General features: G+C 59.3%; 3 protein-coding genes across 4 annotated transcripts; 1 reads left to right on the top strand and 2 right to left on the bottom strand.

The window, feature by feature from the left end:
- Window positions 1-1,077: 1,077 nt before the first annotated feature.
- Window positions 1,078-6,634, top strand: N4BP3 (NEDD4 binding protein 3). Of its 2 annotated transcripts, none has more exons than XM_029998423.2 (5): window positions 1,078-1,210; window positions 3,135-3,578; window positions 3,795-4,349; window positions 4,583-4,840; window positions 5,067-6,634. In XM_029998423.2, the coding sequence occupies exons 2-5, from the start codon at window positions 3,165-3,167 to the stop codon at window positions 5,637-5,639; spliced, it is 1,800 nt and encodes a 599-aa protein (XP_029854283.1). In that variant the 5' UTR covers window positions 1,078-1,210; window positions 3,135-3,164; the 3' UTR covers window positions 5,640-6,634. The 2 variants fall into 2 exon arrangements, with proteins under 2 accessions (XP_029854283.1, XP_029854284.1); XM_029998424.2 differs by lacking the exon at window positions 1,078-1,210 and adding an exon at window positions 1,597-2,112.
- Window positions 6,635-7,197: 563 nt separating this feature from the next.
- Window positions 7,198-8,670, bottom strand: NHP2 (NHP2 ribonucleoprotein). Its single transcript, XM_029997949.2, has 4 exons — window positions 8,460-8,670; window positions 8,312-8,381; window positions 8,138-8,243; window positions 7,198-7,463 (listed from the first exon to the last, which is right to left on the bottom strand). Exons 1-4 carry the CDS (start codon window positions 8,608-8,610, stop codon window positions 7,338-7,340), a joined length of 453 nt encoding a protein of 150 aa, XP_029853809.1. The 5' UTR covers window positions 8,611-8,670; the 3' UTR covers window positions 7,198-7,337.
- A 239-nt stretch (window positions 8,671-8,909) lies between these two features.
- Window positions 8,910-14,737, bottom strand: LOC115334354 (bromodomain-containing protein 8-like). Its single transcript, XM_029998451.1, has 6 exons — window positions 14,077-14,737; window positions 13,472-13,675; window positions 11,990-12,135; window positions 11,157-11,243; window positions 10,651-10,719; window positions 8,910-9,676 (listed from the first exon to the last, which is right to left on the bottom strand). Exons 1-6 carry the CDS (start codon window positions 14,359-14,361, stop codon window positions 9,442-9,444), a joined length of 1,026 nt encoding a protein of 341 aa, XP_029854311.1. The 5' UTR covers window positions 14,362-14,737; the 3' UTR covers window positions 8,910-9,441.
- Between the last annotated feature and the right edge of the window lie 1,822 nt (window positions 14,738-16,559).

The following is a 16,559-nucleotide window of genomic DNA, read 5'->3' as shown; positions in this document are numbered from 1 at the left end:
AGCTGCGGGGAACAGGGAGGCCGGGGACGGAGGGAGCAATTGCGTGCCTTGGCACCGCACCTAGGATAACGCAAGCATGTGAGCCTGGCGAGCAGGGACCGGGGACAGTGTGTGTGTGTGGGTGAGCACTGGCAGCACAGCTTGAGGACTCTGGTGTGCGGCGGGGGGGGCTGGCAGCGAGCAGGGCCCTGGTGCGCGAGCACGCCGGATACACACGTCCCCGAACCCCAGCTGGGGACAGTGTGGGTGCGATCCCTCCCCGGGGAGAGATGGGCACCGTGCACGGGCTACTGTGGAGACCGAGCAGGGCTGCTGCAGGTGTCCTGCTCCCTGAGGAGGCCGGGATGCCCGGTGACCAGGTCTGCCCCGTGCTGGGATCCCTGCTCCCTGTGCCTGGCACGCTGCAGGGGTGGCGAGTGACAAAACCGGCTTCTAGCCAGGACGTGGCAGGGCTGATTCAGAGGGATGAAGTGTGCCGTGTCTCACCCGTGCCAGGCCAGGCACTGGGCCGGGTGGCAGCCCCACAGGGTTACTCCATGCCCTCCGTGGCGTGCCACGGCCTGCGGAGCGAGCTGTGCAGCACAGGCACCTCCAGTGGTGCCGGCCCACCCGCGGGTGCCGTAGTGGGGGGGGACAAGGGGCTGTCCTGCAAGAGGAGGGTGCAGAGAGTGTCCCACGGAGCCAAAACCCCTCTCCCCTCCGCAGGCGCTTGGTGCGGCCAACGACGCTGAGCAAAATGCTTCTCCCCTGCCCCGGTGGCCTAGCCCGCGCCCAGGGTGGGCGATACGGCCTGCTTCTACCGGCCCCCCCCGCCACGGTGAGGGCCACCGGTAGCCGGCTGCAGCCGCTGCTGCCGGTCCCGGGCCTGTAACTGAATGGTTTGCGGGGGGGGGGGGGGGGGGTGTCTCCCCTCGCTGGGGGTTTGCGCAAGGGGTGCTCGGCGCTGCGCGCAGCCAGCCCGCCCCGGGCACCGCCCTGCGCCGCCCCGCCGGTGGGCACGGCCGGGCCGCCCCCTTCTTCTTCTTCTTCTTCTTCTTCCTCCTCCTCCTCCCCCCGCCCCTCCCCGCCGCCGCCGCCCGCCTCCGCGCCGCGATTTGCCGGTGCCGGCTCCGCCCGCTGCCCGCGCGGCCGCGGCCGAGGGGCGCGTTCAAACACGGCGAGGGAAGGAGCGGGGAGAGGAGCCGAGCGGGATCGCCGCGCCGCCGGCATGGTGAGTGCGGGCCCGGTGCGCCGCCGTCCCGTCCCCGTCCCCGCCCCCCCCCCCCCCAGCCCGGCGAGCTCCGGTGCGCTTCCCCGGTGCGCTCCGGTACGCCCCCCCCCCCCCCCGGTGAGACTCGGTGCTCCTCCCGGTGCGGCCCCCGGTGAGCCCCTCCCCTCCCGCCGGTGCTCTCCGCCCTGCGGTGCTTTGTCCCCGGCTGTAGCGCGCTCGCCCGGGCCCGGCCCCGGGGACCGACCTCCCCCGCTGCCTTCTCCGTGCCGGAAATTCCGGCCGGGCTCCGGGGGGGGGCTGCGGGGAGAGGGGGGGGGGGGCTGCGGGGAGGCGGGCGCGGGGAACCCGCGCCCGCCTCCCCGCAGCCCCCCCCCCCTCTCCCCGCAGCCCCCCCCCCCGGTTCACACCCGGAGGGGACGGGAAAGGGTTTGTGGCCGTATCCTGCCCGGGCAGGGCTCGACGGGGGCACGGCTGGGGTTGGGATCGGATCTCGTCCGCCACCGCGGGAAGGAGCCAGGCTGGCCGGACCGGTGTTTTGCCGCCTGGGGGGTGACACCCTTCCCGCCGCAGGCAGGACACCTTCAGGCTCCCCCGGCGCTTCCCAAAACCTCCCACAACCTGACCTACTTCCTCGGCCGACTGTGCCGGGAGGAGCCGCTGCGGGGCTCGGCCGAGCTGATCCCGGCGGATGCCCCGGTGCCGGGGGCTGGATGCTGCGAGCTTCCCCCCCACCACGGGGACATCCGTGTCCCCCATCCCTGTGGGCACCCGGTGGCACCGCAGGGCAGCCCGGACCCTCCCCGAGGGTCCATCGCTGCCGCCCTTCGCGGGGTGCCGATGCCCAGAGCAGGTGCTGGGCTCACGGAGGGAGGTGACAGCGCAGGCCGGGAGCTGTCAGACAGGTTTGTGCGTGGCAGCAATTAAAAGCGGGGTGTTTGTTTACCCGGCGCGTGGTGCTGAGAACCAGGGCAGCTTCCTGGGTGTAACCTGGCCCTCGAGCCCTCGGCGAGGCTGGGAGCCGCGGTGGGGGCTCTGCCTGGCCCCTGCCACGCTCGCCGCGTCCCCTCCGCCGGGGCTGCCCGCGAAGGGCCGCGAGGGCCATCGTCCCCCTCCCCGGTGCTGGGGAGCCGAGGCCGAAGGCGTCCTCGCATCCTTCCTCCCCTGGCCACCTGCGCAGGAAGCTGCATTGTCCCGTCCGCATCCTGCCCCTTCCCGCCGCCCTCCCGCCGTGTCCGGCCACGGGGTCCCCCGCACGCACGCAGCAGCTGGGCTGTGGCCGCCTCGTCCCTGCCCGGTGTTGGGGTGGGAGTGCCTGCGGATGGAGTGGGGCTGCAGGGAGGGCTTGGGAACTCGCCCTGCGTGGTGCAGGAGCCCGTGCCGTGCGGGAAGACTCCCCGTGGGGCAGGAGAGATGCCTGTCCCCTGCGTACCCTAGGGAGGCTGAGCCAACGACCCCGGGACTGGGCATCCCCAGGGTCATTTCGGGGAGGTCTCTGGAGTGTGTCCAGACCCCGAGGTCCCGGTGGCGTGGCTCGGTGCCGCCGGGCCGGGGCTGGCGCCAGGCCCGGGCAGGTGCTGCCGGCTCCTGAACTCGCCCGCCTGGCTGGGCGGCAGGTGCCTGTTTTGGTGGCAGCCCCGGCCGCGGGCGGGAGGTGGGGCTGGGTGTGGGAGGGAGGCGCTCCGCCATGGGGGGGGGGGCAGCAGGGGGGAGCCCCCGCCACGCCGCAGCTTGTCCGGTGCGTGCTGTACGGCGGTGCCCTGCTCGCTCGGCTCCCGGGTCCCCTGGGGAGCTGCCCGGGACCTGGTGGGTCCCTCCCAGCACCAGGAGCCCATGTTGGTCCTTGGGGCCAGCTGGGAAAGGGGGTGCCAGGGGGGCTCGAAGTCCCGGCTGCCCGGCGTTGCTGACTTTGTCTCTCCTTCGGCAGTGCTGGTACCGGGCTTTTCTCTAATTCTCCATGGCAGCAGCACAGGGTCCTGTGACCTGTGAGCCCGACACCCGAGTCCTCAGCACCTACCTCTCCTCGGAGCCCGTCCGTGTCGTCGGCAGCATGGGCAGCGTGGGCAGCCTGGTGGAGAAGCAGGATCTGTCCCCCCTGGAGCTGCGGGCCCAGCTGGGGGGCTCGCGGGGGCTTCGGCAGCCCGACGGCTTGCTGCGGAAGGGGCCGAGCCAGCGGGAGCTCTTCGGCTACCTGCACGGGGCCAAGAAGGAGACGCGGTCAGAGCGGAAGCACCAGACGTCGGGCGCCTGCTACAAGCGGGACTACGAGAGTGACCGTGAGAACCGGTCCCCCGAGCGCTGCTCCCGTGAGCATCACCGTGGGGCCGACTTCTCCAAGAGCTCCCTGCCTGAGAGGGGCCGCTTCGACAAGGTGAGGCTGTGGCTGCGGCTGCCATGCTGGGCCCCAAAATCCGTCTGCGAGACGATGGGGCTGGAGCAGAACAGTCCATGCCCAGGATGGGATGTGGGGATTTGAGGATGTCCAGGGATACGGGGCTGGTGGTGAGCGGGTTCTCCCTGGCTTGGGGCACCTGTGTGTGCTGGTGGGGGCTGTTGGGCTCATCCTGACCCTGTTCTTGTTTTTCAGTGCCGTATCAGGCCCTCAGCCTTCAAGGCGGTAGCCGGGAAGGGGCTGGTCTCCATGCAGGGCCTGTCCTCGTCCAAGGGGCAGAAGCTGTCCAAGAGCAACGGGAGCCTGCACACGCTGCTGTCGCAGAGCAGCACGGCGGCCTCGCAGCACGGCCCGCTCCGCACCCACCTGCTCCACGCCATCAGCCTGGACGAGGCCTCTGACTCCAGCCACAACTCCATCCAGAGCTTCCCTTCCTACGGCTCCCGCCTCAAGCCTGCCCAGAGCCAGTTCAGCGCCTCCATGGGCCACATCAACCATATCGGGGGCTCCTTGGACAGGGTCTCCCGGAGCCCCAGGGACCCCCTGGCCCCCGAGAAGGCACCCCTGTCCTGCAAAAGCATGGCCACGCTGAGCCGGCTGCAGAGCCCTGGGGAGCCCCCGCCACCCTATGAGTTCACCTACTCGCTGGAGGACGCGGTGAAGCAACTGGAGGACCGGCTGCAGGAGACGGGAGGAGAGCTGCGGCAGCTCAAGAGGAGCCTTAGCGAGACCGAAGACCCCTTCACGCAGGTGAGCCGTGGGGCTGGGGCTGCGCTGGGTGCCCCAGGCAGGGGAGTGGGGCAGCGGTGCCTGGGTGGAAGGAGTGGTGAAGGAGCTGCTGTCCTGCCATCCTGGGCGATGGGCTGGGAATGTCCAAGCGTGGGAGGACCCAATATCACAGGACCTTCTGGGATCCTTCCCTGGGGCTGCCCCACACAGGGGCAGGCTACAGACCCTCACTAGCACCCTCACTGTGCTGGCAGGTGTTTGAGGACAAGCAGCGGCTGTGGCTGGATGAGCTGGAGGATCTGAAGCAGATGTACATGGCCCGGCTGCAGCAGGTGACGCAGCAGGCGCAGCGCGGGCAGCGGGCACTGCAGCTGCAGCTCTACAAGGCACAGCAGGAGAAGAAGCGGCTGCAGGAGGAGCTGAGCATGCAGCAGTGCCAGTGCGAGGAGCCCAAGCTCCGGCAGTCTCAGGGCGAGCGCGTCAGCCCCAAGCTGGAGGAGACCAAGTGGGAGGTGAGTCCCCTTCCTTCCCTCCCTGTTGCCACCCTCCTGACCATGGAGCCAGGGATGGGGGCAGTGCTTCCCTGCTCTGGTGTCACTCATGGCTGCAGGACAGGGGGAACAAGTCAGGTGTGATGCTCCTGGTCTCCCAGGGATGCTGTGGTGACAACCTGGGGTGCTGCCACCCGTGGGGTCCTGCTACTCCAACCCTTCCTCACTGCTCACTTGTGCCCTGCAGGTGTGCCAGAAGGCAGCGGAGATCTCCCTGCTGAAGCAGCAGCTCCGGGACACCCAGGAGGAGATGGCTCAGAAGCTGGGTGAGATCTTCAGCCTGAAGACGCAGCTGCGGGAGGCCAAGGCGGAGGTCCAGGCCAGGGACTCCCAGCTGGCACAACTGGCAGACTCCTTCCAGAGCCCCCCGGAGCCTGGCGCCTCACTGCCACTGGGCGACGACCCCATGCCGGCGTGCCAGGACTTCCCCGGCTGCGAAACTGATGACTCCAAGTGCCGGGGCCTTCACAGCGACACGGCAGAGCCCCTGGAGCGGCAGGTGGAGTGGCTGTGGGCAGAGCTGCTGCGGGAGCGGCGCCAGGGCCAGCTGCAGGCTGTGAACTTTGAGCTGGAGAGGAAAACCTGGCAAGAGGAGAAGGAGAAGGTGCTGCGGTACCAGCGGGAGCTCCAGGCCAGCTATATGGAGATGTACCACCGGAGCCAGGCGCTAGAGCGGGAGCTGCGGCAGCTGCGGTCGGAGCCCAGGGACATCGGGGCCGACTCGCCATGGATCGAGCGGGTGGAGTCCTCGAAGATCTGAGCGGCAGGATGCTGGTGGGACTGTGAAGGGGGAAGGTCTCTTGCTGCTGCAACGGGACAATCTCAGGGTCTGTACAAGGACCAGCCGCTCGGTGCTGTCCTGGGGAGAAGGACTCACTGCGACAAGGGAGCTTTTTCTTCTTGCAGCTCTTCAGGACCTTCTGGGGGGGGGGGTCTCTGCAGAGTGGGGGGTCATCTATGCCAGGGTGGGGGTCTTGCATGTGCCCCATGCTCTGACTCCAGGAGCATTTGCCCCGTGATTCCTTCTGCCATGGGGGCAGAAACCAAGCGCCCTGTGAGACGTTCCCTGTCCCTCCTGCTCTGCCACCCCTGTTCCCTACAACCCAGTAACTTAATGTCTTGCTAAGGAGAGGGTCAAGCCCTGTCCCCAACCCTGCTGCCTTGCTGTGGGGGTTCCCGCTGCTGCTCACAGTAGCTGCCCTGTCAGCTGGGTCCAGGAGCTGGTGGTGTGGTGGTGCCCTATGCCTGCACCGGTCTGTGTTGGTGCCACTGGGAAGGCAGAGGAGGAAAGCCTGACAAGTCCTGGTACTGCTGGGAGAGGGGGCAGCTGCCTCAGCACCTCTGTTGGGGCTTTCCATGTCACCAGTATTGGGGTTGCTCTGCAATGGAGGATGGTCAATGCAGCTTCCCTGTAGCGAGCCCTTGAGCTGAGAGGGGCGAGTGCCTTGTGTGAGGAGGGATGGGAACCTGGTGCCCTGCCGCACTGGGAGGCCTTTGGGGAGGGGAAGGAGGACTGGGGCATGTGGGTGGGGGGCTGGCATGCTCCCCAAGCTGGGGAAGAGGCTGGGGTGTCCCCCCATCACCCCTCCCAGGGTGGGCGACGGGTAGCTGAGGAGCTGGGCCAGTGCTGGGGGAGACCTGGTCGAGAGGCGCTGGAAGGAGCCCGGCTCCACGCCTGTAACAGCAGAGCCACGTGAAGGCCGGGCCCAGCCCAGCTCTCCTCGGCCTTTCCTGCAATAAACCCGGATTTCGTTCTTCTGGCCTCTGCCTTTGCTGTCCTCCAGCGCGGCGGGGGAGAAGGGAGGGGGTTACCGGGGCTCTCAGCCCCACAAGGGGGGTGCGGGCTGGCCTGGGCCCTGCGGTGCCCGGGGAGGGGGCAGCGGGGCCGCCTCCCTCTGCGCTTCCCGCGCCCATCCGCGCTGCCGGGGAGCCGCCGCGTCGGGGAGGGAGGCGGCCCGGGGCTGGCGGTACAACCAGTCGGGGCGTTGCAGCGGGCTGAGTCACGGCAGGGCCGGGGCCTGCGCGACCGGCTGGGCCCCGCGGGGGCGGGCGGACCGGCCCCGGGGCGCTGCCGCCAGGACAGGCCTCCCCCCCCCCCCCCCCCGAAAGGTTTAACCCGGCCCAACGAGGCCCGAACGTACACCCCGCCCCCCGCGGGAGTGGTCCATCCCGCACTCGCCCCGCCCCCGACAATGGGTGTCTCCCCGGTCCCCCCCGCGGCCCGCAGCGCGGACGCCCCCTGGCGGCGCGGCGGACCCCCGGCCGTGCCAGCCTCCCCCCGCCGCCGCCCCCCAGTACAGAGTGCCGGGACCGCGTCCTACAAACCCCCCAGACACGTTTATTCACCCCCCGCAGCGCTGACCCCCATTCCCCCGGTCAGTGCCCTCGGCAGCGTCCCCGCAAACACGGGGGAAGAGCCCCGCGGGCAGGGGGAGGAGGAGGACCCGCAGCCAGCCCTTCACAGGGGCAGGGGAAGGGCCCCCACCTCCTCCAAGCACTCATCGTAGGTCTCCTGGTACTCCTCGTGGGGCTTGATCATGATCACGCAGGTCGGGCGCTTCGAGCCAGCCGCGGCTCCCAGGTCCTGCGGGAACAGAGCGAGAATGTGGGGGGGGGGCTGTGGGGTGCCAGGTCCCCCCCAGAGGGGAGGCCTGACACCCAGCCAGCATGCTTCATGCCCCAGTCTAACGCAGGGAAGATGTCTCTGCCAGCCCCTCAAGCCCTCCGGGGTTTAAGAACCCTTTTCCCAGTTTGTCTCCTATGCCCTGGAAGCAAAGTGCTGGGCTGGCACATGCCATGGGGAGCTGGCACACACTTCACTTGCCGTACTCCCTACCCAGGGTGGGAGAGCTGAGAGCAGAGAGAGCTGGGCAGCTGCAGAGCTGCCTGCACTGGGGTGAAGTCCCAAAGACACCGACCCCCCTGCCACAACTTGCAGTTTACAAAAGGGAGGATGTCCCACCAGCACCACACCTTGGCCAGCGTCTCGCTTCTGCAAGCAGCTGGGTCCCAGCTCACAACTAAGGGGAAAACATGTTCCGGCTCCGTCCCAGTGAGCTCCCACCCCAGCTGCTGCACAGACTTGACATGGGCAAAGGGTTCTGCGGGCCCACAGTGTTTCACACTCCTACACCTGAGCCGTGACCGTTTGTCCCTGGCTAGGGACAAGCACCGGGTGCTTCACTCAGGCACCAGATCCGTGCCTCCCCAGGCGCTGCCCGCCGGGTTCCATCTCACTGGGCAGCCCCAGCCCCTTACCGATTTGGAAGGGACGTATGCGTAGGGGAGGCTCCTGTCCTCGCACATGATGGGGATGTGGCAGTACACATCGATAGGCAGCGTGTCGCCGGCCAGCACCGTGATCCTGCAGGGGAAAGCCCGTGTCAGCGGCCGGGCCCCCAGGCAGCGGGGCCGGGCCAGGGCAGCGCTTACCCCTTCTCGCCTTTGTTGATGAACTTCTGAACCTCCTTCACGCCCCGACGGATCTGCTTGTGCTTGGCCGCTGCAGGAGAAGCACACCGTGAGAGGGGTCCCGCCCGGCCCGGCCCCCACCAAACCGCGGCCCCGGTACTAGCCAGACCTTTCCTGATGCACTTGTAGAGCTTGCGCGTCAGCTTGCGGGAGGCGAGGGGCTGGGCGATGGGGTTCAGGTAGTCGAGCTGCTCCCGGTACGAGCGCTCGGGAGCTCCCTCCGCCTCCGCCGCCGCCTCCGGCTGCTTCTCCCGCGCCATGGCCGAGCGCCGCTACCGCTTCCGCTTCCGGGGCACGCGCGACCCACCAGGGGAAACTACCTACCGCCAGGCCTCTGCCAGCCAATCGGCAACCCCCTCTGGCGTTACCCGCCCACCGCGCCGGCCAATGGCGAGCGGCGCCTTCCCGCCCCTTCCCCGCGGCCTCCGGGCCTCCTGCCGCGGCTCCCCCGCCGCCCCAGGCCCCGCGGCTCCCGCCCCGGCCCGCGGCTCCCTCCCCGCCGCCCTCCGCCCCGGGCCGCGGTGTCAAACACGCGGGGACAAGCTTTCAACACGGGCCTTTACTGGGGTGCGGCCGGCGCTGGCCTCCCCGGCGGGCGGAGGCCGCAGCACCGCGGGGCCCCGCCGCCCTCGGGGCCTCAGGCGACAGCGGGGGGGAAACGCTCAAGTCAGCCCGAAGCCCAGCCCAGCGACGCCGCAGACGTGCAGGGAAGGCAGGGGACAGCAGAGCTCTCCTGCAGCGCCCTGGGTGAACAGCCAGCAACCTTCATGGGGCTGGGCCCTGATTCATCCCAACTGGTCACAAAGGTGGTTTTCTCCCCCCCGCTTTTTTTTTTCATCCCAGGGAACCTTTTCTCACTGCAGGGCTGCGCTGCTGCTCTTCCCAGGGGAAGAAAGGAGGTTTCCCTTCCGGTGCCCCTCCTAGAAACAGTTTTGTTCCTTATCCCATCAACCTGGCAGGCACCAGTGCGGGATAACTAGGTCTGCCGCAGGCCATGGCGGCAGTGTCAGCACGTCCCCTGAGCTGCAGCAGACCTCTTGAGCCACTGAGACAACACTGCTCCAAAAGAAACAGGCCTCAGACGTGGCTTATTACCTTCTCCCCCACCCCAGCCTGTCCCTTGAGCACAGGAGGGCTTCACACAACATCTGCAGCTGCTCCAAGACCTCTCGCTGCATCTCCATGGCCATGCGGTGGATGTGGTGGTTGAAGCTGTTGTACATCATGGCATTCTGGAACATGAGCATGAGGTCACGCTGGAACTGGATCATGGACTGAATGTGTCCCTTTGACAGTCTTCTCTTTATGCTGGTTAAATCCATGGGTCTACAAAAGATAGACGGAAGGAAAATTGAACTGCAGCCCAGCACCACGCATTCTTCAGGCTCTGCATGAACGTGCTTATTGTCGTTTCAGCATGGCCCTGAAAGCGCAGCTATTTTCAATCACTTTTATTGCTCAGGACAAAGAGGAGGAGTGAGAAATGTTTTTCTTCTAAGTCAGACAAGTTAAGTTTAGCCAATGCGACACTTGCTATCCAATCAACTTGGCAGGTCATTAGCAGTCACCTCTAAAAAAAATTTGATGTTGAGCTCCAGAGAAGGCAAGCAGAGCAATTCTACTAATTAGTCTTCATGAAGTCAGTCCGGGTCTTTGTGGAGAAAGAAAAGTGACTAAAATAGGTATCTATTAAAACCCCTTAAAATCGAATGGTGCCACTAGCAAAAATAGCAGTACTGGTACGGGGAACATGATGGAGAATAAATATTACTTCCCTTATTTTGACAGAATGAGAAAATGAATGGCTGCAGAGACGACAACTGTGACCAGAATAGAATGTGATTCAGCTCTGAAAAATGCCCTTAATCTCTCTGGGAAATATTCTTATGACCCACTTCTCCACTGAGAGTAAAATAGCTGGGGAGCAAACAGTGGATGAGGAGAGGGTATCAATTGAGGCACACGCTTCCAGCATGAGGATAATAGACTGCTGCACTGCAGAAGCTAAATGCCCTGCTCGGGCAGGGCTTACAGCTGCAGGGACTGTGCCTGGAGTAAGTCAGCCATGCAATGCTGGCAAAGGGCAGGCACAATTCCTATCAGCACCAGAGTCAGTGCAAGCTTCCAGGTTCTAATCACCTGGAAGGGAGTTTTATTAAAAGACATCAGTGGGAGATGCTGGTGACAGCCAGACTCTGGAAAAGGAAGAAGGAAACTCTTCCCACTGGCTCTTTGGAAACCAGAGAAGGCAGAAAAAACCAAGAGAAATCAACTAGTGAGCACTTCCTCCACAAACTCACCTCTTCACCACATCCCTGTATCCAGGGGCTTGTTTCTCTGACACTGCTTTCAGGAACGGACCACTGTATCTACAGGGACAAGCACAAAGAATGACCTCTGTCCACCTCTCCACCAAAGACAGCATTGCAACACGGACCAGTGCTTGCCCCTCCCCGCTTGCCGTGAGTGCCACAGCCGACTAGCAACAGCCAGTATTTGGTGGCTGGCATGACTAGGCATGGGAGGAGGCTGAGCCCCTCACTGAAGCTGGCTGTGCCAGCTGTGTAGGAAGCAACATTTGGGCTCTGCCACATTAAGCAGAGGAAATAAATATGCAGTGTTCTCTCTAGCTTTGCAGCATGCAGCTGTTCTTGCTGCAAGGAGAGCCAGAAGCAAAGCTATGGAGAGACAAGCCAGCCTGTGGTGGCTGTCGTGGAGGGGAGGACAAGGCCTGGTGACACAGGAGCTGGAACTCAGGGCAATGTGTTCAGCAGCCATGTCAATCCAACCCTTTGACCCCACATACCTGTGACTGGCTATCATCTTCCAGATGGACAACAGAGTTCTTCTGAAGAGCAAATGCTGCAGGGGGTTATCCCAGCTCAGCTGCACTCTGTGGAGGGAATATATTGCCACATCATCACACCCGAGACAAAGTAGGAGGTGGTAATTCTGCTAGCACCCACCACATCCAGGTGGATGAAGCGCAGAGATCCTTCGCTGTAGCTATGCAAAGCCTCTCAGGGTGAGATGGTGGAAGCGTTCTGCATCTGAATGCACAACTAAACATCCAGAATGCAGGAAGACCTGGCCAATAGGTAGAAACAAGAGCTGAGCTGAGCTGAGCAGCTTTAAAAGGGCAGGATCAAACTGGGTGGAAAAGCTCATGCTACTCTGAAGTTTAGAACTTTACTGAGGTGTTTTTTTATTGTTTCCCATCCCCAAAAAACAGTTTTCCTTCAAAAGGCAGCCCAGGTGATCACACATGTGGCAGAGCCTGCATGTGACTGACATGCCTGCACCTGCCTAAAGGGGGCTGATAATGCCTCTCTCAGGAGCTGTATTGGACATTGCCTGACAAAGCACGATGCCCAGCTCACACAAGGCCTAGCTGCCCTAAGGAAACACATATTTTCCATTTAATCTCTTATTTAATCTCTACTCCTCTCACTTCAGCTTAGGATCAATGCCCAAAAATGCTGGCAGTTCCACAGAGATAGCACAAGTTACCTCTTTCCCTCTTGTTCTTAGCTATCTCACCTTCCTGGAGGTGACCTGTGCCATACACTTTTCTCATGTGAGATAAGGGAAACAACTCTGTTCTGCTGTGCCCGCAAGAGAGCAGAATGAACTACTTACAGCTGCGTGTTAGCAGGGCTTGTGGAGTCCAGCACAGGGGCTGCAGAGGTGCTATCACTATCATCTTGATCCTGGGCCTGATTACTCATGTCCTGTGGATGCGGCTCACCTAAAGTTTGCTCTCCAGGTGCCTCTTGAGTGTTGTCCTGAAGAGTAGAGAGGAAAAGGGAGATATGACTAAAATAGCAGCCTATCACCTGAATTCTTTATCTAGAAGGCAGTCTGCTGCACATCCCCTTACTGCACCCAGTCTCAGCTGGGAGCCAGCTCACTCTTTGTTATTCTGGAGGATGATGTTTGACCTTATTCAGGCCTTCACTGTGCTGCCCAGCACTCCAGTAACAGCTGGGTCTCATCTCTTGGATCATAACCACCTCTGGCTAACACAAACATTGTGAAGCTGACCGGTGCCCGGTGTTGTGTCCATCTGCTTTTCTGGGAAGAGTCACGGATGTAGAGAGGGCAGGCAGGAGCTGAGGTAAGACTGCCTCAGGCTTGTTAAAGCTGAAGACACAGATTACAGGATCCCCTAGAGTGCAACAAAGTTGTTTCCTCACAAACTCCCACATGAATATGACAGAGAATAGACTCAGCCAGGAAGGAGAGCAGGGCTGTTGATGTAGTGATTTGCCAATAAAATTTAGAGTGACAGGCACAGGAAGAGAGGCTCTTTGGAGTGCATAAGTGGGATTATGTGCAAAAGCACCTGAGAATTCCTCAACAGGAGATCTGAAGCATGGAGCAGACTCCTCAGGAAGAAAGAAAGTGGACACTGTGCTGTGTTTGGCTTTGACCACTGGAAGAATGCAAGGGAACTGCTGGGAATAACATTATCCTGGCTGAACAGGTGAAATGTGAGAACCCTGAAAGTTATTTTGGTCTCCGGTGTCTAAGTTTGCAAGGGAACAAATGTGAGTGTGGAAAAATGGCACTGTTCTTCCACTGCTATGTTACCTGTCCCAGCAACACCTCGCAGGCTGGTGGGAGCCCACAGCCCCCCTAGACACAGGGCTGATGCAAATCCAGGCTAGACAGTGCCTGCTTCCAAGACATGACGGTCTCCAGGGGCAGATGGTTATTGCTATCACAGCCACGTGGGCCTGAAACCAGCCAAGCTCTGTGTGCTGCATAACATACCAATTAGAACAAGGCAAGTATTCCAGTCTTGCCTTAAACCTGAGAGCAGACTGCCAGCTCTCATGAGTCACCTTTATACTGCCAAGGAGCAATTCCTCCAACTCACATCTAAGGGTTTTATCTGTAACAAGCTTCCTGTTCATAAAGATACATATCCATACATAAAAACCATCCTTGCCCTCATACATTTCTTTTGCATCCCCCTCCCTGCTGTCTCCTCCTCTGTGTCCCTGTCTTCCCACTCGGAACCTGGGACTTCCCCATTTCTTCTAGAGCTGATTTCCTTCACTGTCTCTTGTCTCTCATCCAGGACCAGAGGCTCTCTTAGGACCACCTCTCCCCTACCTCTCTTCCCAGGAAGTGTTCCTTCTCATCTTCTGCCAGCATGTGTAGTTGACTTTCCTCTGCTCCTGAGACTGCTGTTCCTGTGGTCTTTTCCTGGCAGCTCACATCTTCCCTATCACCCTGCTTCCCAGAGCCACAATAATCCCACTGAGTCTGTGATGACTCTGTGCTGCTAATGCGGAGAGGTTCCATCATCTGGGTTATCTGCAACACAGAGATTTATTGCTTCAAATTGTGAAGGCAAAAGGAAGAAGAAATAAGAGCACAGATGCTATTTTTGTTTTCACTCACGAACGCCTTTCCATTTTTAGGAATCCTTGCAAAAATTTCTGATGAAGCCCTGTGTTACTATTAACAGTGTCAGTTCACTGACATCTCTGTGCTTTAGGGTGAGCTGTGTTTTGGCGAAGCAGCTGCCTGGTTGCGGTGCCAGCTTTAAATGGGAGGAAGGGCGAGGCTTGGGACAGGGAGCAAGTGAACACAGGACATCTGCTCCTCCCCCAGATTGTTTCTATATGTAGGGATGGTGGAGGCCCTGAAAACCCTCATGTTTCAGGAGGGCCTGAACTATGCCGCCCACTTTCCTGTCATCCAAACAGCCCTACCTCTGAGAAGAATTGGAGAAGACTGTCATCTTCACATGGCCTCTCTGCCTTTTGGTAGTCTTCACTATCATCCTCCCAGAGAGGCTCACTGAACTCCAGCTCATGGTCTGCCTCTCGGCTGCTCTCCTCTAGCTTCCCCATGGCCACCTCTTCAGTATTCCTCCAGCTCCTCACGTCCAGATCCAAGCTTGAATCCCAGCTGAGAAGAGACTGGAAGTCACTGTTCTTCTCTGACTCGCTGGGAGACTCCATCTCAGACTCCCACCAAACCCAGGCATGGCCCATCTGCAAACAAACATAAAGAGAGAGACAGCAATTTTTTTGTACCCTGATCCAGAACTACAAAGCCCAGCTCATTTCCTGACATACTCAGAGAGCCAAAGCATGGGAAGGACTCTGTGAGGTGAGCAGCCTACACCTGAGCCCACACTTGACAGCATGTGGCAGGGCTGTAGCTCTGCAACACAAACTGACATTTCAGAGCAACTGAATTTCAGGTTTTCCGGTGCTTTTGCTGTGCTCTCCCCCTGGGTCGGTGGGTTACTGTGCTCAGGAGATGCTGAGCTGGTTAGGAACATGAGGCTTTGGTGGATGCTAGATGCTTAAGGTGCCGAAGGCAGCCAGCAGCAAGCTCAAACCAAGTCATGCCGGGGCTTGTGAGCTGCTGACAGTTGTGAACAACTAGTGACTCCAACGACAACTCACTGAAATTCCCTTTGCCGCCCCTTGGGAGCTTTTTACACTGGAAATAACTTATTACAAACACTACAGAGTCTTTGTTTTGAAAGTGACAGATGTGATTTAGCTGGATGGTGATATCTTGTGTACCTGAGCCAGAAGAATTATAACCACACACAGTCACACACTGACAGGGGACAGTTCTACACATTTCATAAAATAAAAGTTAGTATTCTCTTAAGAAGGAAGAAACCATTCATTTAATCTCTGTTCATTAGTCCATGCCTAAGTATCTTCTACTGCACGAGTCCACTACGATTTCTCTAAGTCTGGGGAATTGCTTGCAGAGTCACAGTAACGACAGTAAATGGCTGTTAGAAAAATCTGTATCTTGCCACTGAACTCAGCTGCCTGGATGCTGTACCTATGGAGAATTCTATGCATTAATTAGCAGTGTCTTCAGAGTTTTCAGTTAATTATGTACAACCTAATTTTTCGAGAATTTTGAACAAGCACATTTCTGACTTCCTTTTGCATTCTCAGGACTGCTGGCACATCTACAAATAAAGCTTATGGTGCGTACCTGGGAGAAATAAGGAATCCATTGGGTTTGGGATGAGAAAACTTGTTTGCTTATTTTATGAACTTACAAGCAGAGCTAGGATCTGAAAGGCTGTCCTTCTGAAACCTCTTTCAAAGTTAACTTCAGCAGAAGCAGATAAAATTTGATGAGGTAAGAGATAACATTACCTGCTCTCAGCTTCCAGCTGAAGGAGTTGGGCAAACTGTGATTTCATCTGAGGAGTAACCCCATGCCTAAAGCAATTTCCTGCACCATCAGCAGAGCTGGCTGCACATACAGAACTAGCCACCACAGCTCAGCTGAACAGAAAAGCCTTAGCCTAAGGTAACCCAATCACTTGTGATCATCTTTCTGTACTCCAGTTGAGAGGATAAGCATTTTAAAATCAAGAAGCCTAGGGAAATTGGGCATAAGCATCGATTAGAAAGATCTTCCTTCAGCCTTATGTTCAGTTTTATTAAATCTTGGAAGACTCAAGATGCCAGAGAGTGGAACAGCAGCATTAGTGCAAGACAAGCAGGACAAGTGAAAAAATTACAGACTGCTTAGTTCCATACCAATTCTGTACAAAAAATAAGGGAGAAAAAGATACAGACTTCGACTTTTAATTAAGAACTGCCTGACAGTTCTTAATTATGTTGGCTACATAAGTCACCAGCAAGGAATCATTATCAAATTGGAAAGTTTTAGTTCGCTTTGCAGAGATCAGACACTGCGCAACCCTCGCCGATATGAGAAAAAGCTGTTAGAAATAAAAAAGATGGCCTTTAAAAGGAACTTATATGTCAAAACAAGAAAAATGATAAAAGCCTGAATTCTAGTAAATGAAATGTAGAACCCACAAAAAAGTAGGCAAAAAAAAAAAAAGGAAAAAAATTGAAGAACAATTTGCTAAAGACATAAAAGCAAATAACAACAACAAACCTCATCAAAAACATCAGAAGCAGAGAGCTGCCAGGTGATTGGGGGGATGACGCATCATCAGTGCCAAACATCTCAACGGAAAACAGGGCCAGTTGGAAAAACCAAATTAATCATCATTATCAGCAGTTGCCCTAGAGGAGATCACACGAGACTTTTTCTTTGGATGGGTCTGAGAGACTGTTTCCAATTAAAATGTCAACAGGGGAGGTTTTAGGACAATTTGAAGGAGGGAGTAAACCTTAGAACCACTTGGGATGCACTCGTGAGTCCTAAAGAAGCTTAAATAGAATATGACCAA

The sequence above is a fragment of the Aquila chrysaetos genome, chromosome 22, assembly GCF_900496995.4.
Source record: "Aquila chrysaetos chrysaetos chromosome 22, bAquChr1.4, whole genome shotgun sequence".
Classification (NCBI taxonomy): domain Eukaryota; kingdom Metazoa; phylum Chordata; class Aves; order Accipitriformes; family Accipitridae; genus Aquila; species Aquila chrysaetos.
The sequence above is the reverse complement of the archived record's forward strand: the minus strand, read 5'-3'. Positions and strand labels throughout refer to the sequence as shown.

What these genes read in the sequence shown, in the direction of transcription:
- N4BP3 (XM_029998423.2), top strand. Translation starts at nt 3,165, where the DNA reads ATGGCAGCAGCACAGGGTCCTGTGACCTGTGAGCCCGACACCCGAGTC. An exon ending in AGAGGGGCCGCTTCGACAAG is followed by an intron (nt 3,579 to 3,794) that starts GTGAGGCTGTGG and finishes CTTGTTTTTCAG; the next exon opens with TGCCGTATCAGGCCCTCAGC. An exon ending in TGGAGGAGACCAAGTGGGAG is followed by an intron (nt 4,841 to 5,066) that starts GTGAGTCCCCTT and finishes TGTGCCCTGCAG; the next exon opens with GTGTGCCAGAAGGCAGCGGA.
- NHP2 (XM_029997949.2), bottom strand. Translation starts at nt 8,610, where the DNA reads ATGGCGCGGGAGAAGCAGCCGGAGGCGGCGGCGGAGGCGGAGGGAGCT. An exon ending in CTACAAGTGCATCAGGAAAG is followed by an intron (nt 8,382 to 8,459) that starts GTCTGGCTAGTA and finishes CTTCTCCTGCAG; the next exon opens with CGGCCAAGCACAAGCAGATC. An exon ending in CATACGTCCCTTCCAAATCG is followed by an intron (nt 7,464 to 8,137) that starts GTAAGGGGCTGG and finishes CTGTTCCCGCAG; the next exon opens with GACCTGGGAGCCGCGGCTGG.
- LOC115334354 (XM_029998451.1), bottom strand. Translation starts at nt 14,361, where the DNA reads ATGGGCCATGCCTGGGTTTGGTGGGAGTCTGAGATGGAGTCTCCCAGC. An exon ending in TTCTCCAATTCTTCTCAGAG is followed by an intron (nt 13,676 to 14,076) that starts GTAGGGCTGTTT and finishes TCTGTGTTGCAG; the next exon opens with ATAACCCAGATGATGGAACC. An exon ending in AAGATGATAGCCAGTCACAG is followed by an intron (nt 10,720 to 11,156) that starts GTATGTGGGGTC and finishes TTGTCCCTGTAG; the next exon opens with ATACAGTGGTCCGTTCCTGA.